The sequence below is a fragment of the Nuphar pumila genome, chromosome 1 (assembly GCF_984573655.1).
Source record: "Nuphar pumila chromosome 1, dmNupPumi1.hap1.1, whole genome shotgun sequence".
NCBI classification, from domain to species: domain Eukaryota; kingdom Viridiplantae; phylum Streptophyta; class Magnoliopsida; order Nymphaeales; family Nymphaeaceae; genus Nuphar; species Nuphar pumila.
Window position 1 is genome coordinate 9,092,786 of NC_143249.1, and position 27,375 is coordinate 9,120,160.

At 37.8% G+C, this 27,375-nt stretch overlaps 1 protein-coding gene and 1 long non-coding RNA gene across 3 annotated transcripts; both read left to right on the forward strand.

Moving 5' to 3' along the window:
• LOC149847900 (B3 domain-containing protein Os01g0723500-like) lies at positions 1-26,671 on the forward strand. Of its 2 annotated transcripts, none has more exons than XM_090007622.1 (4): positions 1-225; positions 24,677-25,111; positions 25,653-25,826; positions 26,197-26,671. In XM_090007622.1, exons 1-4 carry the CDS (start codon positions 115-117, stop codon positions 26,446-26,448), a joined length of 972 nt encoding a protein of 323 aa, XP_089863748.1. In that variant the 5' UTR covers positions 1-114; the 3' UTR covers positions 26,449-26,671. The 2 variants fall into 2 exon arrangements, with proteins under 2 accessions (XP_089863748.1, XP_089863686.1); XM_090007560.1 differs by lacking the exon at positions 1-225 and adding an exon at positions 22,788-22,915.
• On the forward strand, positions 6,419-8,325 carry LOC149847901 (uncharacterized). The gene is made up of 2 exons (XR_016432192.1): positions 6,419-7,506; positions 7,878-8,325. It is a non-coding gene; the product is annotated as an uncharacterized LOC149847901 (long non-coding RNA).
• Positions 26,672-27,375: the final 704 nt, after the last annotated feature.

Consider the following 27,375-nt stretch of genomic DNA (forward strand, 5'->3'; position numbering starts at 1 on the left):
CGGGCAACGAAGCGTTTGTTTGTTTCTTCGCTCTCCCGCTCGTCGTGAATCCCACCGAGCGTGCGAGAGCTGCTTGGTTTCTGCTACTTTCGCTCTTCCGTTTTCCCGCGAAGAATGGCGAAGGCGAGGCGTGGGAGCGGTGGGGAGTCGGAGGGAGGTCGTCGTGGTGAAGTTGTTGGGAGGCACTTCTTCAAGGTCTTGATGGGGGATTTCCACTCCAAGCTCGTAACCACTTTCTCTATCTCTCTAGTCTTTTCTCCTCTCTTTTTTTCCCTTTTCCTCTTTTTTGGGTTTTTTAGTTCTTCTGTTTGGATTTGTGGTTGGAAGAGCGTGATTTCAGGGATTGATTGATTAATGGCTTTTGATCGGAAGATGGTTTTTATTTTTTGGTTTTCTTTCCAAAACGGATGGGTTGGCAGTGGTGATCGATATGTGGGGTGCTTTGTTTTTCGATTTCTATGTTGAAAGAAAGCTTTTGATTGAAGGGGCGTGAGTTTTGATGAGTTTTTTTTTGCTTGTTGGTTTAGTTGCTATTACTGTAGAAGTTGCCGCGTTGTATAAGGTAAACCAGTTATCCAGGAAATTTTTTATGTTGATAAGTTCCTTTCTTTGTTGAAAGTTTTTTGCTTGTTTGTGTTCTGTTGAGTTTTTTTGTTTTTTTTTCGTGTGTTTTTTTGGGGTGTTTAGATGCAACAGTTATCCAGGAAACTGGTGTAAGTTAGGAAATTGCATTATGGAGTACGATGCAAGTACCCTTCTCATCTGTATTTTCTACATGCATTTGAAGCCTGATCATCCTTTAAAAACTCTTGGCTTTTGAGTTCTGCAGCTTCCAGCTGATTTTTGGTTTGGTGATCATGCTATTAATGCATGGGACTTGAACGGTGAGTTCATGAGGATGGATGCCAAAATGTTCCACAAGTGACAGGAACAAATGCATGATCAACCTGTGCAAAAAAAAGGTAATTGAATTAGGGCTTCCAGCGGATTTTTGGATGATGATCATAATATTAATGCATGGGACTTGAATGGTAAGTTGATGAGGATGGATACCGAAATGTTGAACAAGTGAAGGTACAAATGCATGATCAACCTGTGCACAAATAAAAGGGTAATTGAATAAGGGCCATGATTTGCCATCAATAGAAATCAGGAAGTCTGTGAAGACAGTTGAACAAGGAAAATGGTGTCTAAAGTTTGAAAAATAATCCTTGATAGCTATCTGTGGTCACCTCTAAAGTTTTAAATTTCTTTCCATTATCTCCTTCACCTTCTTTTGTTTAGCTCCGAATATACCCCTGAATATGTGTAGACAACATGATATGATTGTAGCTTGATTTTTGAGTTCGACTCGCCGAACATGTAGTAGTGATGCATACATGTTAAACAATGCATATATAAATATGGAAATACCATCAGTATGGCAGAGGAAGAGAAAGAACAAAATACATTGTCATGGACCTAGGGATGGCAGTGGACGGTGGGGAAACTGCGCCCTGCCCCTCCTTGCCCGGTTTGGACTGGGGATGAAGGACATGAAACGGGGATGGAGGTGGGGATGAAGGTTAAAATCAAAACCCGTGCGGGGATGGAGGCGGGGATGGCCTTACGCTTTCTCCCATCCCGCCCCACCCCAACCCGTCCCGCCCCCTTCCCAATCCTTCTAAGGGATGTCAATGTACCGAGGGAAAACGGGGCCCCGCCTCGCCCCCATTTGGAGCGGGGATGGAAGACATGAAATGGGAATGGAGGTTAAAATCCAAACCCGTGCGGGGATGGAGGCGGGGATGGAGGTCCTGATTTTGAGATGGGGTGGGGCTGGAGACCTTGTCCTTCGCCCCGCCTTGCCCGATTGCCATTCCTACATGGACCTGAGTGAAATCATGTGAATAGGAATGCTGTAATATTTACTTGGTCCTCTGATGCTCTTTTTTTTATCCTTTTTCTGATTTATTGGACGTATAACTAGGACTATGAAAGTGCTGGAATGAGCCTACGGCTTCCACTTTATTTTGTAGGTTAGGTTGGTTGAACAAGGTGTAGAATCCTTACTCTATGTTATGTCTGAACGAATTTGGTTTTGGCATTTATATCTGAACATGCCTTTAGCTGGGTTTGTGTAAAATTTGAAGATGGGACTCTTAGTATCTTTAATTGATTTGAATAGATAATAAAATCTTTATTTAAATGTAATTGTTCAATACTAATAGCAGTATATATATGTGTGTGTGTGTGAGAGAGAGAGAGAGAGCATGTGGAGTGTGTGGTTTATATGCTTGCTGCACCAATGATCTATGATCTATTTTAGCTGGACACTTCTTTTATTCTAAATAGCGTTTTGATTTTTGTTGGTCTTTCACTACTGTACCCATGTTTTTTGTAGTACATACCTCCAGCCTTTGCAAGAATAATCAAGGATGACAAGGCTGATGGTGCCACTTTGAACACCTCAATTGGTAGTTACCTTGATATAGAAGTGAATAAAGACAAGTATAGCATGTTCTTCCAAAATGGTTGGCGTGAATTTGCCGAAATGCATTCATTAGAATTTGGAGAATTTCTGTCCTTCAGGTATGATGGTGGTTTGGAGTTTGATGTTAAGATATTTGATAGAAATGGGTGTGAAAGATTTTGCAGACCAGCTCTTAAGGATGGTAAGGATTCTATGCTATGCAATCCAAAAAAAAAGGTGTCTGTGTCAAATATTTATTTGCGTGTCTCTGAAGTGTCAAAGGGCATACGTAAGAATAAGGTTGCTTGCAGTAGTGGTTGCAGGTTGAGAAAACCGTCTAATTCTTCCAAACTTCCTGTTCAAAAGGTATAAGCCGTTTGAAAGCCGATATCTTAAATTGCATTATCTTAGATTTTTATGCTAGTATCTGCAACAATTTTTTACTTCTTGTTCTCCTTGGTTTTTATTCTATACTTTTGGCCATGTCGGTGTAGAGATGCCAACAGATTGGATTTGGGATCCCAAAATACATTGGGAAGTCATCTGTTCGGATCTGGGACAGCCAAATTTTGCTTCCTGGATCCGACCCGTTTGCAACCCTATGGTTCTCCAAAAGAAGCTTGATTTGGTCAGGAATCAAATCAAAGCTAACTGTTTTGAATTGGTCTATTTAAACAATTGAAAAAATGTGAAAAATATATATAAGTCGATTCGGACCCAATGCAGGACATAGCTGAATCGGGTCTGAATTTAATGGAAAATGTGCTTATTCAATTCAACCAAATTTCGCTATATGATAGTGCAGGCCAAGAATTTGTCTCGTAAAGTAAACTTGTTTTTAACAGGATACAAAGAGTCTTGATATGTCAAATTCTCTTTGTAATGATCTTCCAAAGTCGAAGAGGCCTACTGTAATTGAGATAGATGGAAAGAGCACATTTGATGCAGCTACTTTAAGAATAACTCGTCCTCATTTTGTCATTAAAATGACTCCTTCAGGCATCTACAGGCACTGGATTGTAAGTCTCTCTGTCAACTATGCATGATTTATGGTGATTGATCTCTATGCATTTCTGCATCTTGATTAGGCATAACACTACGAATAACTTGATCCACATTCTATGATTAGGTTTGACCTTTTTCTTTCAAAAGAACTATGCATGTTTATAATTAATAGCACTCTAACAAAATTTCCATCCTTTTACCCTCACGCACTGGGTTGTATTTTCTCACATGATATGCGATATTCTGCAATTATTATTATCATTGTTTTGCTTATCTTTCATCTTTCTATCATTTATTTATCACTGGCTACTTAATTTGTTTCATAATCTTCTCTTATCTTGATTTCCTGAATTCCATTTTGTTTCAATGCAAAAACATGAATGCAGTGCATTCCTACCGAGTTTGTGAAGAAAGGGGTATTAACAAGAAATTCGGTGCTAATTCTTCGAGATCCTAGCCGAAAATTATGGCCTGTTAAGTTACTGCAGCATGGTACGAGCACCGTGCTTGGTAAAGGCTTTACTGCATTTGCAGAGGGAAACCACCTGGTTGTAGGGGATACATGCCTCTTCAAGCTAGCCAAGGGGACCGATGATGTGCTGGACGTGGTTGTTTACCGGATGCTAGAGACCTGATTGCAGCACCAACCTGCATCTTGCTTAGTGCTGGTGTAGTGGCCAAGCCAAGTTGCAGTGAGGGTTTTTGGGGGTGGGGTACTATCCCAAAGAGAAAATGTGAAATGTTCAGATGTTTGTCTCTACTTTCCTTGTCATCGGTTTCAACTCTGCACTGATCCTTCATTCCTGTTATAGTGATCCATTGGGTTGCATATATTATTTTTCGATTGTTGGTAATGAGTCTGGATTTGGATCTAATCGATCCAGATCCAATAAAAATTACATAAACCAGACTCCTTCTATGCTTGGTAAAATAAGATTTTTTAAATTTGACATTGAAAAATTATGTCTTAATCACAAGTCGAGTCCGATCCAGGTTTGGTAAACAAAATTCATAAACCAATTAATAATCTGACCTTATGATTTGGACTCGCACCCTTCTTTGTAACCAAACCCTTATGCTACTGGATCCGGTATGGATCGAAATCGATTCATACCCGATCCATAGATACCCTTTGAGTCATGTTTTGTGGTCATTTCATGGTTTCCCACAACCTGCCAAGTTATCCAGGAAAGTTTTTATGTTGATAAGTTCCTTTCTTTGTTGAAAGTTTTTTGCTTGTTTGTGTTCTGTTGAGCTTTTTTGTTTTTTTTCGTGTGTTTTTTTGGGGTGTTTAGATGCAACAGTTATCCAGGAAACTGGTGTAAGTCAGGAAATTGCATTATGGAGTACGATGCAAGTACCCTTCTCATCTGTATTTTCTACATGCATTTGAAGCCTGATCATCCTTTAAAAACTCTTGGCTTTTGAGTTCTGCAGCTTCCAGCTGATTTTTGGTTTAGTGATCATGCTATTAATGCATGGGACTTGAACGGTGAGTTCATGAGGATGGATGCCAAATTGTTCAACAAGTGACAGGAACAAATGCATGATCAACCTGTGCAAAAAAAAAAGGTAATTGAATTAGGGCTTCCAGCGGATTTTTGGGTGATGATCATAATATTAATGCATGGGACTTGAATGGTAAATTGATGAGGATGGATACCCAAATGTTGAACAAGTGAAGGTACAAATGCATGGTCAACCTGTGCACAAATAAAAGGGTAATTGAATAAGGGCCATGATTTTCCATCAATAGAAATCAAGAAGTCTGTGAAGACTGTTGAACAAGGAAAATGGTATCTAAAGTTTGAAAAATAATCCTTGATAGCTATCTGTGGTCACCTCTAAAGTTTTAAATTTCTTTCCATAATCTCCTTCACCTTCTTTTGTTTAGCTCCGGATATACCCCTGAATATGTGTAACTGACAACATGATATGATTGGAGCTTGATTTTTGAGTTGGACTCGCCGAACATGTAGTAGTGATGCATACATGTCAAACAATGCATATATAAATGTGGAAATACCAACAGTATGGCAGAGGAAGAGAAAGAACAAAATACATTGTCATGGACGTAGGGATGGCAGTGGACGGTGTTGAAACTGCGCCCTGCCCCTCCTCGCCTGGTTTGGACTGGGGATGAAGGACATGAAACGGGGATGAAGGTTAAAATCAAAACCCGTGCGGTGATGGACTTACGCTTTCTCCCGTCCTGCACCACCCCGCCCCACCCCAACCCGTCCCGCCCCGTTCCCAATCCTTCTAAGGGATGACAATGAACCGAGGGAAAATGGGGCCCCGCCTCGCCCCCATTTGGAGCGGGGATGGAGGACATGAAATGGGAATGGAGGTTAAAATCCAAACCCGGGCGGGGATGGAGGTCCCGATTTTGAGATGGGGTGGGGCTGGAGACCTTGTCCACCGCCCTGCCCCATTGCCATCCCTACATGGACCTGAGTGAAATCATGTGAATAGGAATGCTGTAATATTTACTTGGTCCTCTGATGCTCTTTTTTTTATCCTTTTTCTGATTTATTGGTCGTATAACTAGGACTATGAAAGTGCTGGAATGAGCCTACGGTTTCCACTTTATTTTGTAGGTTAGGTTGTTTCAACAAGGTATAGAATCCTTACTCTATGTTATGTCTGAACGAATTTGGTTTTGACATTTATATCTGAACATGCCTTTAGCTGGGTTTGTGTAAAATTTGAAGATGGGACGCTTAGTATCTTTAATTGATTTGAATAGATAATAAAATCTTTATTTAAATGTAATTGTTCAATACTAATAGCAGTATATATATATATGTGTGTGTGTGAGAGAGAGAGCATGTGGAGTGCGTGGTTTATATGCTTGCTGCACCAATGATCTATGATCTATTTTAGCTGGACACTTATTTTATTCTAAATAGCGTTTTGATTTTTGTTGGTCTTTCACTACTGTACCTATGTTTTTTGTAGTACATACCTCCAGCCTTTGCAAGAATAATCGAGGATGACAAGGCTGATGGTGCCACTTTGAACACCTCAATTGGTAGTTACCTTGATATAGAAGTGAATAAAGACAAGTATAGCATGTTCTTCCAAAGTGGTTGGCGTGAATTTGCCGAAATGCATTCATTAGAATTTGGAGAATTTCTGTCCTTCAGGTATGATGGTGGTTTGGAGTTTGATGTTAAGATATTTGATAGAAATGGGTGTGAAAGATTTTGCAGACCAGCTCTTAAGGATGGTAAGGATTCTATGCTATGCAATCCAAAAAAAAAGGTGTCTGTGTCAAATATTTATTTGCGTGTCTCTGAAGTGTCAAAGGGCATACGTAAGAATAAGGTTGCTTGCAGTAGTGGTTGCAGGTTGAGAAAACCGTCTAATTCTTCCAAACTTCCTGTTCAAAAGGTATAAGCCGTTTGAAAGCCGATATCTTAAATTGCATTATCTTAGATTTTTATGCTAGTATCTGCAACAATTTTTTACTTCTTGTTCTCCTTGGTTTTTATTCTATACTTTTGGCCATGTCGGTGTAGAGATGCCAACAGATTGGATTTGGGATCCCAAAATACATTGGGAAGTCATCTGTTCGGATCCGGGACAGCCAAATTTTGCTTCCTGGATCCGACCCGTTTGCAACCCTATGGTTCTCCAAAAGAAGATTGATTTGGTCAGGAATCAAATCAAGGCTAACTGTTTTGAATTGGTCTGTTTATACAATTGAAAAAATGTGAAAAATATATATAAGTCGATTCGGACCCAATGCAGGATATAGCTGAATCGGGTCCGAATTTAATGGAAAATGCGCTTATTCAATTCAACCAAATTTCGCTATATGATAGTGCAGGCCAAGAATTTGTCTCTTAAAGTAAACTTGTTTTTAACAGGATACAAAGAGTCTTGATATGTCAAATTCTCTTTGTAATGATCTTCCAAAGTCGAAGAGGCCTACTGTAATTGAGATAGATGGAGACAGCACATTTGATGCAGCTACTTTAAGAATAACTCGTCCTTATTTTGTCATTAAAATGACTCCTTCAGGCATCTACAGGCACTGGATTGTAAGTCTCTCTGTCAACTATGCATGATTTATGGTGATTGATCTCTATGCATTTCTGCATCTTGATTAGGCATAACACTATGAATAACTTGATCCACATTCTATGATTAGGTTTGACCTTTTTCTTTCAAAAGAACTATGCATGTTTATAATTAATAGCACTTAACAAAATTTTCATCCTTTTACCCTCACGCACTGGGTTGTATTTTCTCACATGATATGCGATATTCTGCAATTATTATTATCATTGTTTTGCTTATCTTTCATCTTTCTATCATTTATTTCTCTCTGGCTACTTAATTTGTTCCATAATCTTCTCTTATCTTGATTTCCTGAATTCCATTTTGTTTCAATGCAAAAACATGAATGCAGTGCATTCCTACAGAATTTGTGAGGAAAGGGGTATTAACAAGAAATTCGGTGCTAATTCTTCGAGATCCTAGCCAAAAATTATGGCCTGTTAAGTTACTGCAGCATGGTACGAGGACCGTGCTTGGTAAAGGCTTTACTGCATTTGCAGAGGGAAACCACCTGGTTGTAGGGGATACATGCCTCTTCAAGCTAGCCAAGGGAACCGATGATGTGCTGGACGTGGTTGTTTACCGGATGCTGGAGACCTGATTGCAGCACCAACCTGCATCTGCTTAGTGCTGGTGTAGTGGCCAAGCCAAGGTGCAGTGAGTTTTTTTGGGGTGGGGTACTATCCCAAAGAGAAAATGTGAAATGTTCAGATGTTTGTCTCTATTTTCCTTGTCATTGGTTTCAACTCTGCACTGATCCTTCATTCCTGTTATAGTGATCCATTGGGTTGCATATATTATTTTTCGGTAGTTGGTAAGGAGTCTGGATTTGGATCTAATCGACCCAGATCCAATAAAAATTACATAAACCAGACTCCGTCTATGCTTGGTAAAATAAGATTTTTTAAATTTGACATTGAAAAATTATGTCTTAATCATAAGTCGAGTCCGATCCAGATTTGGTAAACAAAATTCATAAACCAATTAATAATCTGACCTTATAATTTCGACTCGCACCCTTCTTTGTAACCAAACCCTTATGCTACTGAATCCGGTATGGATCAAAATCGATTCATACCCGATCCATAGATACCCTTTGAGTCATGGTTTGTGGTCATTTCAAGGTTTACCACAACGTGCCAACTGCAAATATCATCATAAATAAGCCCTTCTGCTTACTTGCATCATTATTATATAATCGCCATCGCCACCAACTATGTTTATTTCTTTCACTGACAGAGGCCATTACGGTCTTAGCTCAGTTAAAGATTTTTTTAAAGAAAATTTCATGTTGGCGTCATTTTTATCCTTTAATTTCAAAATGGGCCTCACGTTTCAGAATTTTCTGACACGTGCTTCTGGTTTATTGAAAACTGTCAAACAAAAAACTATCTCCGTTATTATCGAATGTTAAATCTCAAGTTACGTCTCAAGTCACAACAAAATATTAGCCTTCATAATCAAATGTTGAGAACATTATTATTTTTATTAATTGGACGAGTGGGTATTCTTTTAATCCTAAAGGATGATAAAAAGGTCATGTTTACTGAGATAGTGGATATTAACCTGAGAGCTTTTATAAGTGAGGTCTGTTTTTAGAGTTAAATAAGAAATGGTTGGCCCTTAAATGGACTTTTCCATTTTACCCATTGGTCATTGTTATGAAAGAATAAATGTGGCTGCATCATTCTCAAATTGACCATTGACAAATCTGCTAAGCTCCATCGCCCATGTCGGCAAGAGCACTATTATGTCTCGGTTTGGTTAAATCCTACATGGGTGCCCCTCCAAAAGATAACGTACACAGACCAAATCGATAAGGAGGTTTGGCCATTGAATCTTGCTCGACTCAACTTGGTTCCGCACTAACCGCAGCAGGTTTTGGTACAGTGGAAGGAGGTTTTGGCTGTTAGGTGGGTGGTCAAGGTTTCATTCTCACGGACGTCAGCCCTTCGCGCTTATGCGAAAGCAAGGCGATTTTTTGAGGACAAGGAGAGCGCCACGGGTTTACACCATGCGGACAACGACCTTAAGTGCAGTAGGCACAACCAACGTGCATCCAAGTCTCTCATCTCAAGTTTTTTTCCATTTCTCGTAAAAAAAAGAGATCCAAATGGATCCTTATGGACCCGGGTCTTCTACTCTGTTTCGGCATCATTCTTCCTGGGTTGGAGAAGACTTTCCCTAAAGTATGGATCTCACTTGCATTTTTTTAAATTTTGTTCTACTTTGTGGGTTAGGGGTCTATAATATAGAACTTGATAGATTTTCTGCTCTAGAAGCTGTGTGGACCAAATAGGATCTGCTCCATTATATATCTAGAAGCCCAAAATGTTCTTTCTGAACCATCCATAGTCTTTAGTTGCATATTTTTGTTGATTTCGATAAAATAGATCTAGTTTTGGTTTGATCCAGTGTGAAGAAGTCCATTATTATATAACCTGGATCTTTTGCTTCATCATCATGCGCTCCACATGTTGTTGATGATTCACTCCAAACAAGCTCAAGTTCTGGGGCAGGTTTGGTTTATGTGAGGTGGGTATGGGTGAAGTTTGGATTTAGATAGGAGGTAATGCATGAGATGATTTCTTTGGAATTGGATCAACTAGATTCAGGTCTGGTTTCATGATAGGGTTTTAAGATATGAGGATCAAAAATGGGTTTAGAAAGATCCAGTAAAATGAATTTAGACCCATCACATAATTTTGGATCCAAATCTTTTTTAATTAGATCTAAGCTTGGGATGGGCTTTGGGAGAGGTTTTAAGGTAGGTTCTTTGGAATATGGGTAGTTTTAAGGACATGTAGGGGTCTCTCTTCTTATTGTCTCAACTTTGTTTCAATATCCAATATGTGTTTGATCATTTGCCTAAAGGATGTGAAATTAGATCTTGGCATTTGAGGGTTATTTTGGGTAAGAGAATGGGTTTGGATCAATTATGGATCTTGGGTGAGGTTGTAGCTTGGATTGATAGGAAGATAGGTTTGGGTAGGGTTTATTTGGATTGGGTATTCAAGTTGTTGGATATGGATAGGATCTGATTGGCCTTGTAGGTGATTGAGCATGGATAGGGTCTGATTGAATTGTGATAGGATCTAGACAATAACATGCAATTAGATCCATATTTAATCGAGACTAGTTATGGATCAAGGTTTGAGAATGATAAGCTTGGTTTGAACTTGATATAGACCCATAACATTGTTGAGCTTGGTATTGACTCTGTTCATATTGAAACTTAGGCTCTATTTGGGTCCAATAAGATCCAGTTTGGGTGGGATTATGACAAAAAAATTGGGTTTGATTCTGACCCTCTGGGTTTGAGTAGGGTCTGGGTTATAATAGGTATTTGGATCATATTGGGTCAATATAGTTGACTATTGAAGTGGGTATGGGTCCAAATCAAGGCTAGATGGGTTTAGGGCTAATTTGGTAGATTGGAGTGGAAACATTAGGTTTAGGTATAATATCCAAGAATTTTTGGAAATATTTTTATATATATTATTGAAGGATTTACCTATTCAAAATTGAATTAATAAATTTCTAAAGTTTAAAAATGTATTTGGGTTTGGATCTTGATAGAGGATCCAAAAAGGACTAACCCAAGTAGACTTAAGTTCGAAAATATCCAAACAGAACACACATGATCCATTGGATCTCAGAACTATTCAGTTTGGATCTTGAGGGAGATCCAAATTGTTTCACCCACATAATTCAGATTTTGATCTAAGAGAGAGATCCAAATCTATCAAACTTACATGGATGGGATTTGGATCCAATCCAAAGTAAAATTTTGTTCCAGTTTGGATCTTGATGAAAATCCAAACTGATCAACCCACATGTTTTGGATTTGGCACTGGATTCATTTAACAGACCTAATTCAAGTAATTAAATAAATAATATATTTTTGTATATATATATATATATATATATATATATATATATATATATATATATATATATATATATATATATATATATATATATATATAAACACTTAAATATATGTGTGTGTATGTGTGTGTATAGTTTGGGGATCGGATCCGAATGGATCTAACCTAAACTCCTATCATTTAAACCATCACCTAATAGATTGGGGTTGGATCCAAGAAGATCCAACCAAAGACCCAAAACCCTTATGGATTGGGGTTGAAAACAAGAGGATGCAACCCAACCCATACACACACACTTCAACCCATTTTTGGATCCAACCTCAGCCCCAAACACCTTTCATCACCCTCACCTCCCATCGCCACCCTATCATGCCCCCTCCCTAACCCTTATTCATGCCACCCTGCAACCCACTCTACTCCCCCTTTTCATTGCCCACCATGTACCCCCCCCCCCCCCCCCCTCTCCCATGGCTATATAAACCCTATACAACCCACTCTAATTTAAATTAATGGCAATTCTTAATGTGAATTTATTAATAATTAATTTATTAATAATTAATTTATTAATAATTAATTTATTAATATGGTTTAATTAATAAGTGAATGATTAATATTGTTATTTTAATTAATTTGGATTAGGTTCACATTGGATTCTATGTTGGATAATGGACCCTTGGATTAAATTCATAGTTCAAGAAGGATTCTATTATCCATAAAAACAAATTAGTTAATTTAAATAAAATTAATTAGAAATTTTAATGAAGGGGATTTTAAGGAAACCCATTAATGTTTTCGAAAGCCTCTAAGTGGAGTGACAAATAGGAGGAATGTTCGAGTATTCGAAGTATTTAGGAAATAAATCAAGAATCTAATTAGGTAGCTGCTTAAATTAGAAGCTAGAGGGATGTCACTTATAGATGGGCATGGAAATCCAATTGTATTAGGAAACCCAACCTAGGTGGGAAACCCAACCTTTTTATAGTTGAGTGTCCTTCTCCTTCTCGTATTCACGATCTTAGAGAGAGAGAGAGAGAGAGAGAAAGAGGGAAATGAAGATAAGAGAGGGAGAGAAAATCCCCTCTTTCACGATTTTCAAGATGGAGACCATCCACCGTTCTTGGAGGTGGAGAGCGAGACCAGCATTGAGAGAGGGTGCTGAATGTTGAGGAAGGAGGAGGAGAGCCAAGGGAGGTCTGAAAGAATCATTCTTCCAATGGTGAGGGTTTAGAGTGTGTCGATTTTTTAAATAAAAGTCTTGTAATAATTTTTAGGTGTGTTGATTTCTTGAAATCAAACTTGGAACTAGTTTTGGGTGTGTCGATTTCTTTAAATCAAATTTGAAAGCTATTTTTATGTGTTGATTTCTTGAAATCGTAAATATGGAAAATGCATGTGTGTGTCTTCTTGAAATCATGAAATTTGGAAATGATTATGTGTATGTGATTTTTCTGCATATTTGCCTTTGATTTTCTTGTAGATTTCTTTTTCTACTGTGTGTTTTGTTTTTGTGTCTTGCAGAGAAGCGTTGGAATGTGCGATGAGCCCCTTTTTGTGCCCTCAAAGTGCCCTCTGAGGTCTTCTCAAACCCTCAGAGAGCCCTTTAGCAAACCATACAAAAGTGCTCAACCTAGTTACCCAAAGGGTACATAGAGGAAAGGATAAAGGGAAGCAAATCAATTCAAGATTAAGGGACCAAGGACTCAAGCACTGATTTTCTTTCTTTTAGCATTAGGTTTTTAATTTATTCAATTATTTGGGTTTGTAATAAGGCCGATAGTCATTGTTTAAAGTCTTTCACAGAGGGCGACACTCTATTCCTTATTTACTCAATTAATTGATTTTCTTTTTGGCAATAAAGAGTAGTTTAGATTGTGTGTTGAATACAAAGTATTTCCTGTTCCATGAGTTCAACCCAGACTCCACCACTCATGCGAGCCTGTTTTTATATTTTTGGTGTTTGGCTTTCACTTGATTTTGATTGAAAATATTATTTTAAAAGCATTTTCATAAAACTCACACCACTAATCATTTCATATGATTTTAAAATTCATAATTTTGATAAATGCATATATAGCAAAGTAGAAAATAGTCATGTTATAATTATTTATTTTTATTGTGGATGATATGTTAATCATGAGTAATAATATGGAATGCATAAATATTACAAAAAGTTTTTTTATCTAAATTTGACATGAAATATATGGGTTTAACTGATATTAAACTTGGTATTAAGTTGATTAGACACGATAATGGTTATGCATTAACTCAATCTTACTACATTAAGAAAATAACCATTATGATAGTAAGTTTGTAACTACTTCGATTAATCCTAGTGTTAGCTATCGATTAATTCTGAAAAAAATATATTGTAATTAGAGTATGCAAGTATTATTGTTAGACTCCTATATACTATGACAAAATTAGACTAGACATAACTTTCAACATAAGTAAGTTGAGCCGATATACGAGTAAGCATGTTCAAGAGCATTAAGATGCAATATATGGAGTCCAGAAGTACTTGAGAGTAACTTTAGAATATGGAATATTCTCTAAAAGAGAACCCGATGTACTGGAAAGGTACAATGATGCAAACTGAAATTCTGATTTCAATGAGTCATTATCCATTAGTGGTTGGATATTTACCCTTAGATCTTGTTGAGAGTAGGTGGTTTAAGATTAAACCTTCTTAGTTTGGAGGTTATTTGAAATGTTTATTAAATATTAGACTTAGATGTAATTTATTATTTTGGACTCTCTCTATTGAACATAGAGAGAGCCCTAATGTCAATATATCGAGTTTCTCTTCATGTGTTGCCGTCTCTCTCTCTCTCTAACCAGGGTTCGGTACATCATTCTACATGGTATCAAAGCATCGATCGTGGGAACTTACTCGATCGTGATCAAACTGTTGCCGAGTTTCTCCCTACACCAACGAAGAAATTTTTTTTCAGGTTAGATGTTTGTGTTTCTGTGTAAGATCTGATAACAGATCTGGGATTTGACCAAGGTCATGGCCCAGATCTGTCATCAGATCTAAGGAACAAGATGTGTGCCTCTAGTTTCCTGTTTTTTTTCTCTCCGTGATTCTCTGTTGCCGTGATATCCCTGCTGTGATTACTGTTGCCGTGATTCCCTACCGTGACTTCCTCTTGACGTGATTCCTGTTGTCGTGATTTTCTGGTGCCGTGTTTTCCTGTTGCCGTGATTTTCTAGATGTCCTGCCATGATTTGTTTTTGATTGCCAAGTTCTTATTGCCGTAATACTCTGATGTTTGGGCACAACAGCAATCTTCTTGTCGAGTTTTGTTTATTTCTTGTCGTGACTTTCTGCTATTTAGGAGAAACAACAATCACACTTGTTGTGCTGTGCTGGTGATTAAGATATGACTGTCGAGCTCTATCTGTCTGGGAGCAGCCTCTGGTATGATTCAATTTATGCATATACAGAGTTATGTCGGTCGTGACTCCCTGCTGTGCTGAAAAAAATATTTTGGAACTATTATTCATGTGTATGGGCTGCTGTTCACTACTGTCGTGGAAACTGCAGGCTTGATTTCCTGTTGTGCTGGGAAATTACACTTGTTGTGGGCTGTTGTTTCTTACTATCGTGGTTTTGTGTGTGTGAACAGCTGTTGGTTGTCGTGTGAATGTAACACACGCTATTCCCTGTATTGGTTGAAGTCTCTCCAGTTTTTTTTTCTCGGCTGAAACAGAAGTATATCTTCAGTATGGTTGAAAGATCGAAATATGATTCCAAATTGGAACATGTTGGAGAGTATAAGGCATTTGCCAATCCCTTTTCGTACGGATCTTCTGTAAGGTTGAATGAAACTAACTATGCCAAGTGGTCCAGAATGTTCATGATGTCACTATCTGGACATCGTAGAAAAATATCTTGTTGGAAGAAGAACCCATTGAAAAATTGGGAAATTATGCTACTTGGGATGAAGATAATGACATAGTTATGTCATGGATCATGAATAGTGTCGAAACCCATATTGCAGATGGTTTAATTTATTATAATACAGCCAAACAGATGTGGGACAATCTTAGAGATACGTATTCACAAGAGACTAATGTGAGTCGTATCCTGCAAGTTGAACAGGAGATATATAATTTACAGCAGAGAGATCAGACCTTGGCCCAGTATTATGCATCAGTAAAAGTTGCGTTTGAAAGACTCAATGCTCACAGGCCTCTTTGTTGTTTGAAGTAGAAAGATCATCAAGAACAGACTATGGTTGCTCAGTTTCTTACAGGTTTATCTTCAGAATTCTCTGTTGCAAAAGTCCAAATGTTAACTGGATCAGATGTACCTACTCTTGTTGATGCATATAATCGTCTGAGTAGACTTGCGATATCTCTTCCACAATCACAGCCTGTGACCCAGTCATCTGCTCTAGTTGTCTCCTCTGGTTATGGGCGTGGAAATATTCAGAATATCAGAGGATGAGGTATGGGAGGCAGAGGAAAGCTTCAATGCACATTCTGTGGAAAATCTGGACATTTAGAAGATCGATGTTGAGATAAACATGGCCGGCCAACCTCTTCTTCATCAAATTCATATGCTCCTAAAGCAAACGTTACTACTCTCGAGGCAACAAAGGTACAGGAAAATATTTCTGCTAGTGACAGTAGTATCACCCTCAGTCGTGCTGAATATGATGAGCTGATAGCCCTTCATTCTGTGAGTTCCACCCCTCCTGTAGTTGGTGTTGCCTATTCAACAGTAAATCATCTACATCCAACTGACAGTAAGTGGATTATTGACTCCGGTGCATCCAGACATTTGTGTGGAAATTCTCTTGTTTTTTCAGATCTAAAGGATATTAATGCTCATAGAGGAGTCTCATTAGTCGATGGGAGTTCCTCCTTTGTTGTTGGTCAGATAAATATTTCTATATCCTCCTCATTACAGTTGCAAAATGTTCTTCATGCTCCAAACTTTCCTCAAAGTTTACTTTCTATTAGTTGCCTTATAAAAGAACAAAACTGTAGAGTAATATTTGATCCGATGGGTTGTCATTTTCAGGATTTGCTGACGGGGAAGAAGATTGGTGGATGCTATGAAGCAAATGGAGTTTACTACCTACATCATCCAATGGGTAATGTTCATGCTGTCGTGGAACATTCATTCAGTCCTGTTCAGTGGCATCGTCATCTTGGTCATCCTTCATTGTCAAAGCTTCGTTCGGTCTTTCCTCAAATTTCTTCCACCACATCATTTCAGTGTGAAGCATGTCAACTGGGCGAGTATCATCAAAGTGCGTTCCCTTCAAGTCAGAGTCAGTCTAGTAATAAAGTTTTTGAACTTCTTAATGCAGATGTATGGGGTCCTAGTAAGATTCCTACTATGACTCAGTGTCGTTACTATCTTGTTATTGTTGATGATTTCTCTAAGTTGTCATGGGTGTTTTTAATAAAGGAACGATCTGAAGTTCCAAGTATTATTAAATCCTTAATTCTTGAAATAAAAACTCAGTTTGAATCTATTGTCAAGATTGTTCGCACTGATAATGCTCTCGAGTTTAAATCAAAAGGTCTGTTACAATTTTACCAAGATAATGGCATCCAACCCCAAACTTTTTGTGCCTATTCTTCTCAACAAAATGGGGTGGCTGAGCGAAAACATCGGCAGTTGATTGATGTTGCCAGGACCATTATGATTCAATCCAATGTTCCTGCGTTATACTGGGGTGATGCGATTACCACTGCTTGCTATCTGATCAACCGCATGCCTTCGTCTTCTGTGGGTGATCAAATTCCATTACATATCCTAAAACCTAATGCCCCACTCTTTTTTTTCTCACCCAAAATATTTGGATGTGTTTTTTTTTTACACAAACTTGGCTCTGACCATGATAAATTAGTTGCTCAAGCTACAAAATGCATATTTATAGGTTATCCCAAAAATCAAAAGGGATATCGATGTTATGATCCTATTTCTCGCCGAGAGTATGTCAGTACGGATGCATCTTTCTTGGAATCCACTTCATATTATTCCAGTACCGGTTCCCCACTGCAGGTTGATCCAGCTGAGTCTTTTCCATTACCTATACCTCCTTTTTCGTTGGAATCTGTGCCCTCATTACCGAACCAAACTTCATCCTCTTCTAGATTTAATAATCCTCCATTGGTATATGTGCGTAGAGCTCCATCTCCGCAAGAACCTTCATCTTCTTCTTCCCCTGAGGTAAGTTCTACTGACAATAGTGATCTTCATGATGATGATAACAGGCCTATTGCTCTACGAAAAGGGACACGACAATGTACCTTATATCCCATATTTAATTTTGTCTTCGATGCCAGAATTGGAAATCAGATGAAGTCTTTTCTTTCAGCCTTATCTGCTGAAACTATTCCACTGAACTATCAGCAGGCAGAACTTGATAATCGTTGGAAGCTGGCTATGCAAGAAGAAATGGATGCTTTAGTATCTCAGCATACATGGAATCTAGTTGATTCTTGAGCAGATGCTAACATTGTTTGATGTAAATGGGTATATACAATAAAGTACAAATCTGATGGTTCTATTGAAAGGTACAAGGCCAGATTAGTAGCAAAAGGGTATACTCAGACATATGAAATTGATTTCTTTTAAACCTTTTCTCTTGTTGCACGGATGGGTACCATTCGTCTTGTTCTCTCAGTAGTTGTTCAGCGTGGCTGGAGTTTGTACCAATTAGATGTGAAGAATGTGTTTCTATATGGGGATCTATCTGAGACTCTTTACATGCAACAACCTCCAGGATTCGAGGTTGAGGGGGAGTGTCAGAAGGTGTGTAGATTGAGAAAGGCGATTTATGGCTTGAAACAAAGTCCTCGCGCATGGTTTCAAAAGTTGTTTAAAGTGATGTCACGCTTTGGCTTTAATAGGTCAGCAACCGATCATACACTATTTATCAAAAAAACTAGCTCTGACATAGTTGTTATGGTGGTATATGTGGATGACATTATTCTTACAGGAGATGATGTGAAAGCCATTGAAGCCACAAAGGCTCATCTTCAAAAATACTTTGTTACAAAAGACCTTGGTTCACTTAGGTATTTTCTGGGTATAGAAGTTGCCAAGAGCCGTGAAGGGATGGTTTTGTCTCAACGAAAGTATGTTCTTGACTTATTAAAGGAAACGGGAATGTTGGGAGCCAAACCAGCAAATATTCCCATGGACCATAAAGTTCAGTTGTTTGAAGAAGCGTCAAAAATGGTTGATAGCAAAAGCTATCACTCCATAGTTGGGAAGCTACTGTATGTGACTGTGACCAGACCAGATATTGCTTTAGCAGTAAGCAAAGTTAGACAATTTATGTACAAACCAACTGAGGTACACTGGAATACAGCTATTATGATTCTCAGATATCTAAAATCTTCTCCTGGAAAGGGGTTATTGTTCAGGAAAGGTGGAACTCTGGAGATAGTGGCCTATTCTGATGCTGACTATGCAAGATCTATAGTGGATAGAAAATCTACCACAGGATTCTGTGTGTTTCTGGGAGACAACTTGATTTCTTGGAGAAGTAAGAAACAAAATGTGGTTTCTAGATCAAGTGCAGAATCAGAATATCGGGCTATGGCCCAAACAGCTGCTGAATTGATGTGGGTTCGTACTGTTCTTCATGATCTTCAAGTGAAGGTTTCCTCTCCTATGACCATGATGTGTGATAACAAGGCTACAACATATATAGCAAACAATCATGTCTTTCATGAGAGAACAAAGCACATTGAGGTTGATTGTCACTATGTAAGAGATATGGTTCAAGCTGGACATATCAATACCAAATATCTTAAGTCGGAAGATCAAGTTGCAGATATGTTTACAAAACCCCTTGCTAGACCAAATTTCTCAAAATGTTGTGACAAGCTGAACATGATTGATATCTACGCTCCAGCTTGAGGGGGAGTGTTGAGAGTAGGTGGTTTAAGGTTAAACCTTCTTAGTTTGGAGGTTATTTGAAATGTTTATTAAATATTGGACTTAGATGTAATTTATTATTATGTTGGACTCTCTCTAGTTAACATAGAGAGAGCCATAATGTCAATATATCGAGTTTCTCTTCATGTGCTATCGTCTCTCTCTCTCTCTCTCTCCCTTCCTCCTCTCTCTCTCTCTCTAACCAGGGTTCGGTACATCATTCTACAGATCTTAAGTAATTGCTTGGGGATCCAAGAAACAAACTATGATAACCCATTATACAATGAAAGTGGAGTCAATATCACTAACATCTATTAGTATGGAAGCTGAGTGGACAAAAAAATTCTTAATGGAAATACCATTAAGAGATAAACCAGTACCCTTGATAGCTATGTGTTACAATAGTCAAGCAACTATATATAAAGAGGGGAGTTATATTTATAATAGAAAACCCATATATATTAGTCTAAAGCAGAATTATATGAATAGTTTACTCAAGCAAAGAGCAATCTCAATTGAATATGTAAAATCTTGTCAAAACTTAGCGGATTCGTTGACAAATGAACTTTCTCGAGATATCATATCTAAGCATCGAGAGGAATGGGGTTAAAGTATATAAAAGCAATCACCGTTAACAAAAACCCACTCACATGATAAGGGTCAAACCATGTCAAGTGGTTCAATAGGAAGAACAAGTCTCTGAGTGATTGGATTGATTACTTAATAACTTTTCATTCTTGATGTCAAGTACTTGAAACCTGTGTAAGGAGGTTGAGTTTGAATTAAACTCTTAATATGATTCATAGGCCTTATGGCTGGGGTATTTTAAAATTGTTTATACCCTTGATGAACTTACCTATATGGGTGTGAAGGTGGGGTCGCCTTATATAGGACTTTGATTTTGTCTCTAAAGCACCCATAAAACTAGGATACCATAAATGACTTTGAATGCGCGGCTTTTATATATTAGTAGACATGCTATGACAACCTGAAGTGAAAGTGTACGTTGCGGTGTCTGAAAAGTCAATTAGAATACTCAATTCAAAGCTAACACTATTGAGGACCTAGATTGATTAAGACTAAGTAATACTAATATGGTGGTTTAAACTCAAAATGTACCTTCTCTTATATAATGAATCTTTATACACAACCTCTTGAGTCCTTTTCTATAGTTTTGATCCACGTGGGGGATTATTGAAATTTGTCTTAAAACTATTTCTAAGTTTTTTCTCTTATTTCTATTTTTTCTTAAGTTTGTGGGTAATAGGTTCTCTATAAAAGTTTAGTCCTACATTAAAGTTTTTTGGAAAAGCCCTTGTCCTTGTGGTGCCTTAATGGTCAACGCCCTCAAAGGCATTAGATCTTGGGCTTATGCATCACTTACTTTTAGATCTTGGATTTTGATCTTGACCCTTGACCCTTGACTTGGATCTTAGGGTTTAGGTTTGAATTATCTTTTTAGTACTTAGGACGGATCTAATCTCCAAACCTAAAATAAACCGTTGACCAGCCCATTAACTGACTTTGACCAACCCGAATCCGTTTGGACTTTGCCCTAACATTTTTGCATAGACATTTATGGTTCAAAACGGTCCAGTAGCCACCCCTTATCCTTGACTGGTTGACCATTGACCTTTTTTATTTGATCAAGGTCGTTCATGGACCTTCTAGGGTCAATTTTGTCTCTTTTTGTTGCTTCTCTTTATGTAACGGTTTAGGACTTTAAAGCTGGTCATTTAAGCCAGTCATGACCCATATGAACATTTGGGCCTCTTAAAGGCCTTTTATGGGTGACCTTGGGCTGGGGCTTATATAAACCCCAACCCTCTCCCATTCTTCTCATCCCATCCTCAACTCACTTTTCTCCCCTCTCTCTCAAGTGCTCTCCCAAGAGTTGTGTTTTCTCTTTCTTTGGTTTCGAAGTTACATTTCAGATCTCTATCCAGGATTCAAATCTATTTCTTATTTGGATTCTTATTCAGGATCCATATTTGGTTCTTGTTTGGATCTCTATTCAAGATTCATATCTGGTTCTTGTTCGGATCTCAATCCAAGATCAAGATCTGGTTATTCAGATCCTTATTTAGGATCTAGATCCAATTGCTATTTGGTTCTAGATTCAGTTTAGATCCAAATCTAGTTCAGATCTAGATGCAGTTGTTGTTCAGATCTAGATCCAATTTAGATTTAGATCTTTGGATTTAGATTCAATTGTTTGAATATAAATTCAATTCAGATCTAGATTTAATTCAGATCTATATCTAGTTCATATCTATATCTAATTTGGATCCAGATCTATACCAGTTAAAATTAATATCCAGATCTAGGTCAAATTTATATCCAGATCCAAGTCCAATTCCTATCCATATCTAGTTGTTGTTCGGATCCAAATTCAGTTCGGATTTATATCTAGTTGTTTGGTCTAGACCCAATTCATATCTAAGTTGAATTTAGATCCAGTTATTGTTAGGATTCAGATCCATATTCAATTGTTTGAATTTAGATCTAATTGTTATGTAGATCCAGATCCATCTGCTATCTAGATCTAATTGACATTTAGATATATTATTATTATTGAGATCTTGCTCTAGTTGTTGTTTGAATTTATACTCACTCGTAATTTAGATTCATACCCCTATCCAAACTTAAGATTCATATCTAATTTGAATCTAGATATTCTTATCATAATAAATAGGTTGTTCAATCGTACTTTATGTGGAGGTTGTTGGTTACACCCAGTATAGGGCGTTGATCGAGACAGTATTTTGAAAGAATAGTTGTACGAGAATTCATTTGTATCATGAACTTGATCTTAAATAAGGCAACTATCGCTTAAAAAACAATGCATTTAGGCTTGCTTCCGAGATCAATGATTCAATCTCAATTGCTTGACTCATTTCAATACCCTCTTAATCAAGATAAACCCTAAATCTGGTCGAGTCACACGACACCCAAGCCACAAAGCCCACCAGTCATTCCCCAGTATAATCATGAAATCTTGGGGAGAGGCTCATTTTGTGATCCCCAATTTTATCGTAGATCCAAATCATCAATGACAGGTGAGGGCTGGAGCTGAAACTAAGGGTAACACTTACGCTATAAAGAAAGTACACTCATCTTTTCTAATTTCCCATATGAAAACGTCTCTAGTGAAATTGGATTTGGGTAGGTATCTGTGCGTATCATCCAGTATCTGCCGATGTCGTATCGTATCCCTATAAAATTGATATGATACTTACCTGAATCGGCTATTTTTAATAAATATAAAAATTATAAAAATTAAAATTTTAAATATTATTTTAATGATTTTAACACGTGTCACATTCTGACTGACAAGATTCCGTGCCGATACGGAAAATGGAATCCCCGGAGAAAATTTGTTTGTTTCTTCGCTCTCACGCTCGTCGGGAATCCCACCAGCGTGCGAGAGAGCTGCTTGGTTTCTGCTACTTTTGCTCTACCGTTTTCCCGCGAAGAATGGCGAAGGCGAGGCGTCGGAGCGGTGGGGAGTCGGAGGGAGGTCGTCGTCGAGAAGTTGTTGGAAGGCACTTCTTCAAGGTCTTGATGGGGGATTTCCACTCCAAGCTAGTAACCACCTCCCCCTCCTCCTCTCTCTCTCTGTTTCGTCTTTTCTCCTCTCTCTTTTTTTTTTCCTTTTCCACTTTTGTGGGGCTTTTTTAGTTCTTCTGTTTGATGATTCTGTTAGGATTTGTTGTTGGAAGAGCGTGATTGCAGGGATTGATTGATTAATGGGTTTTGATCGGAAGATGGTTTTTATTTTTTGGTTTTCTTTCCAAATGGGATGGGTTGGCAGTGGTGATCGATATGTGGGGTGCTCTGTTTTTCGATTTCTTTGTTGAAAGAAAGCTTTCGAGTGAAGGGGCGTGAGTTGTGTTGAGTTTTTTTTTTTGCTTGTTAGTTTAGCTGCTATTGCTGTAGAAGTTGCCGCGTTGTATAAGGTAAACCAGTTATCCAGGAAAGTTTTTATTCTGATAAATTCCTTTCTATGTTGAAAGTTTTTTACTTGTTTGTGTTCTGTTGAGTTTTTTGCTTTTTTTTGTTCGTGTGTTTTTTGGGGTATTTAGATGCAACAGTTATCCAGGAAACCGGTGTAAGTTGGGAAATTGCATTATGGAGTACGATGCAAGTACCCTTCTCATCTGTATTTTCTACATGCATTTGAAGCCTGATCATCCTTTAAAAACTCTTGGCTTTTGAGTTCTGCAGCTTCCAGCTGATTTTTGGTTTGGTGATCATGCTATTATTGCATGGGACTTGAATGGTGAGTTCATAAGGATGGATGCCAAAATGTTCAACAAGTGACAGGAACAAATGCATGATCAACCTGTGCAAAAAAAAAAGGATAATTGAATGAGGGCTTCCAGCGGTTTTTTGGGTGATGATCATGATATTAATACATGGGACTTGAATGGTAAGTTCATGAGGATGGATACCGAAATGTTGAACAAGTGAAGGAACAAATGCATGATCAACATGTGCAAAAAGAAAAGGGTAATTGAAGGAGGGCCATGATTTTCTATCAATAGAAAACAAGAAGTCTGTGAAGACAGTTTAAGATGGAAAATTGTATCTTGACCCCAGTACTTGTTTGAAAAATAAGCCTTGATGGCTATCTGTGGTCACCTATAAAGTTTTAAATTTCTTTCCATAATCTCCTTCACCGTTTTTTTGTTTAGCTCTGGATATACCCCTGAATGTGTAACTGACAACATGATATGATTGGAGCTTGATTTTTGAGTTAGACTCGCAGAACATGTAGTATTGATGCATACATGGCAAACAATATGGCAGAGGAAGAGAAAGAACAAAATACATTGTTATGGCCCTGAGTGAAATCATGTGAATAGGAATGCTGTAATATTTACTTGGTCCTCAGATGCTCTTTTTTTTTTCCTTTTTCTGATTTCTTGGACGTATAGCTAGGACTATGAAAGTGCTGGAATGAGCAGGCCTCTCTAGGACAAAATACGGCTTCCACTTTATAGAGTGGGTTAGGTTGCTTGAACAAGGTATAGAATGCTTACTATATGTAATGTCTGAACGAATTTGGTTTTGACATTTATATCTGAACATACTTTTAACTGGGTTTGTGTACAGTTTGAAGATGGGATGCTTAGTATCTTTAATTGATTTGAATAGATAATAAAAAGATTTATTTAAATGTCATTGTCCTGTACTAATAGCAAAATATATGTGTTTGAGCATGTGGAGTGTGTGGTTTATATGCTTGCTGCACCAATGATTTATTTTAGCTGGACATTTCTTTTATTCTAAATTGCGTTTCATTTTTTGTTGGTCTTTCACTACTGTACCTATGTTTTTTTGTAGTACATGCCTCCAGCTTTTGCAAGAATAATCGAGGATGACAAGGCTGATGCTGCTACTTTGAACACCTCAATTGGTAGTTACCATGATATAGAAGTGAATAAAGACACATATAGCATGTTCTTCCAAAATGGTTGGCGTGAATTTGCCGAAATGCATTCATTAGAATTTGGAGAATTTCTGGTGTTCAGGTATGATGGTGGTTTGCAGTTTGATGTTAAAATATTTGATAGAAATGGGTGTGAAAGATTTTGCAGACCAGCTCTTAAGGATGGTAAGGATTCTATACTATACAATCCAAAAAAAATGTTGTCTCTGTCCAATATTTATTTGCATGTCTCTGAAGTATCAAGGGGCATACGTAAGAAGAAGGTTGCTTGCAGTAGTGGTTGCAGGTTGCCAAAACCGTCTAATTCTTCCAAGCGCCATGTTCAAAAGGTACAAGTCATTTGAAAGCCGATATCTTAATGGCATTATCTTTGATTTTTGTGCTGGTATCTGCAATAATTTTGACTTCTTGTTCTCCTTGGTTTTTATTCTATACTTGTGGCCATGTTGTCAGCATAGGGATGCTAACGGGTTGGATTTAGGATCCCAAACTACATTGGAAAGTCAGATCAATTCGGCTCGATTCCTGAATCTGACCTGTTTGCAACCCTATGTCAGCCATTTCTGAATCAAATTGGTTCTCCAAAAGAAGCATTAATCGGTCCGAATCGAATCCAGGCTAACTATTTTGAATTGGTTCATTTAAACAATTGAAAATATGTGAATATATATATATATATATATATATATATATATATATATATATATATTATAAAAGTTGATTCAGGACATATTGGGTCGATTTGGCCTGACACAGCTGAATCTGTCCTGAACTGAATGGAAAATGTGCTGATTCAATTCAACCAAATTTTGCTATATGATAGTGTAAGCCAAGAATTTTAGTCTCTTAAAGTAGGCTTGATTTTAACAGGATACATCGAGTCTTGACATGTCAAATTCTCCTTGTAATGATCTTCTAAAGTCGAAGAGGCCTACTGTAATTGAGATAGATGGAGAGAGCACATTTGATGCAGCTACTTTAAGAATAACTCGTCCTCATTTTTTCGTTAAAATGACTCCTTCAGGCATCTACAAGCACCGGGTTGTAAGTCTCTCTTTTAACTATGCATGGTTTGTTGTGCTTATGCATTTCTGCTTCTTGATTAGGTATAACACTATGGATAACTTGACCCACATTCTATGATTAGGTTTGACCTTTTTCTTTCAAAAGAACTATGCATGGTTTATAATTAATGGCACTCTAACAAAATTTTCATCCTTTTATCCTCACTCAAGCACTGAGCTGTAAGTACTCACATGGTGTGCGATATTGTGCAATTATTATCATTGTTATTGTTTATGTTTCATCTTTCTATCATTTATTTCTTACTGGCTACTTAATTTGTTCCATAATCTTCTCTTATCTTGATTTTCTGAATTCCATTTTGTTTCAATGCAAAAACTTTTGAGTGCAGCGCATTCCTCTTGAGTTTGTGAAGAAAGAGGTATTAACAACAAGAAAGTCGTTGCTAATTCTTCGCGATCCTAACCGTAAATCATGGCCTGTTAATATACTGCGTTATGATAGGAAGACCATGCTTGGTAAAGGCTTTACTGCATTTGCAGAGGAAAACCATCTGATTGTAGGGGATACATGCCTCTTCAAGCTAGTCAAGGGAACCAATGATGTGCTGGACGTCATCATTTACCGGAAGCAAGAGACCTGATTGCAGCACCAACCTGCTTCTGCTTAGTGCTGGACTTGCTGGTGTAGTGGCCAAGCCAAGGTGCAGTGAGTTTGTGGGGTACAATCCCGAAGAGAAAATGTGAAATGTGCAGATGTTTCACTCTATTTTCCCTGTCATTGGTTTCAACTCTGCACTGAACCTTTATTCCTGTTATAATGATCCATTGGGTTGCATATATAATTTTTTGAGTAGTTACCAACAATGTTGTTAAAATCTTTTTGCCAAAATCTCTCTGAATCGAATCAAGTAGGCTCGAATAGCATTGTTCTTGAATCTGGCCTTTTTAAAGATTTTTGTTTAATTTTTTTTATAAATATATATTTTAAACAAGTAAATGAATCAATTCAGAGTAGAATCAGCCTGATTCCAGCCCACTTGCGGCCTGATTTTTTTAAATTATCTTTAATCAGCCCCTGTTTGGTTTTTTTAAGGGGCCGATTTTGACAACTTTGGTTACCATAAATGGTTTCGACAACTGGTAATGGTTGTATAATACTTGCTATCTTAGCTGTCTTTGTAAAAATAGACACGATTTTAACGTGGTTTGGATCAGAGGTGATCCTACATCTACAGTGAAGCCTTTTCATTCACACTCCAATTGTCAGGGTGGAGAGTTACAGGGAAGAGAGGGTCCAAGAGTAAGATAGAGCTCACCTATTTCTATCTTCACGCCGAATTCCTTCATTAGTGTTTTCTTGATTTCATCACTTTCTCTTATTCTTTATCTCTTCATTCATGCTTTTTGATAGCTGCACAATCTTTCTTTCCCTTAAATGATCTTTTGTAACAGTTACCCAACGACACATGGTAATTTCCTTCTTACTGTGACTGCACGAGATTTTGTCTTCACAACCGTTTTCATATCGGAATCAGGTCCGAGGAGCTGAGGTTGAATCTGGATTCTTT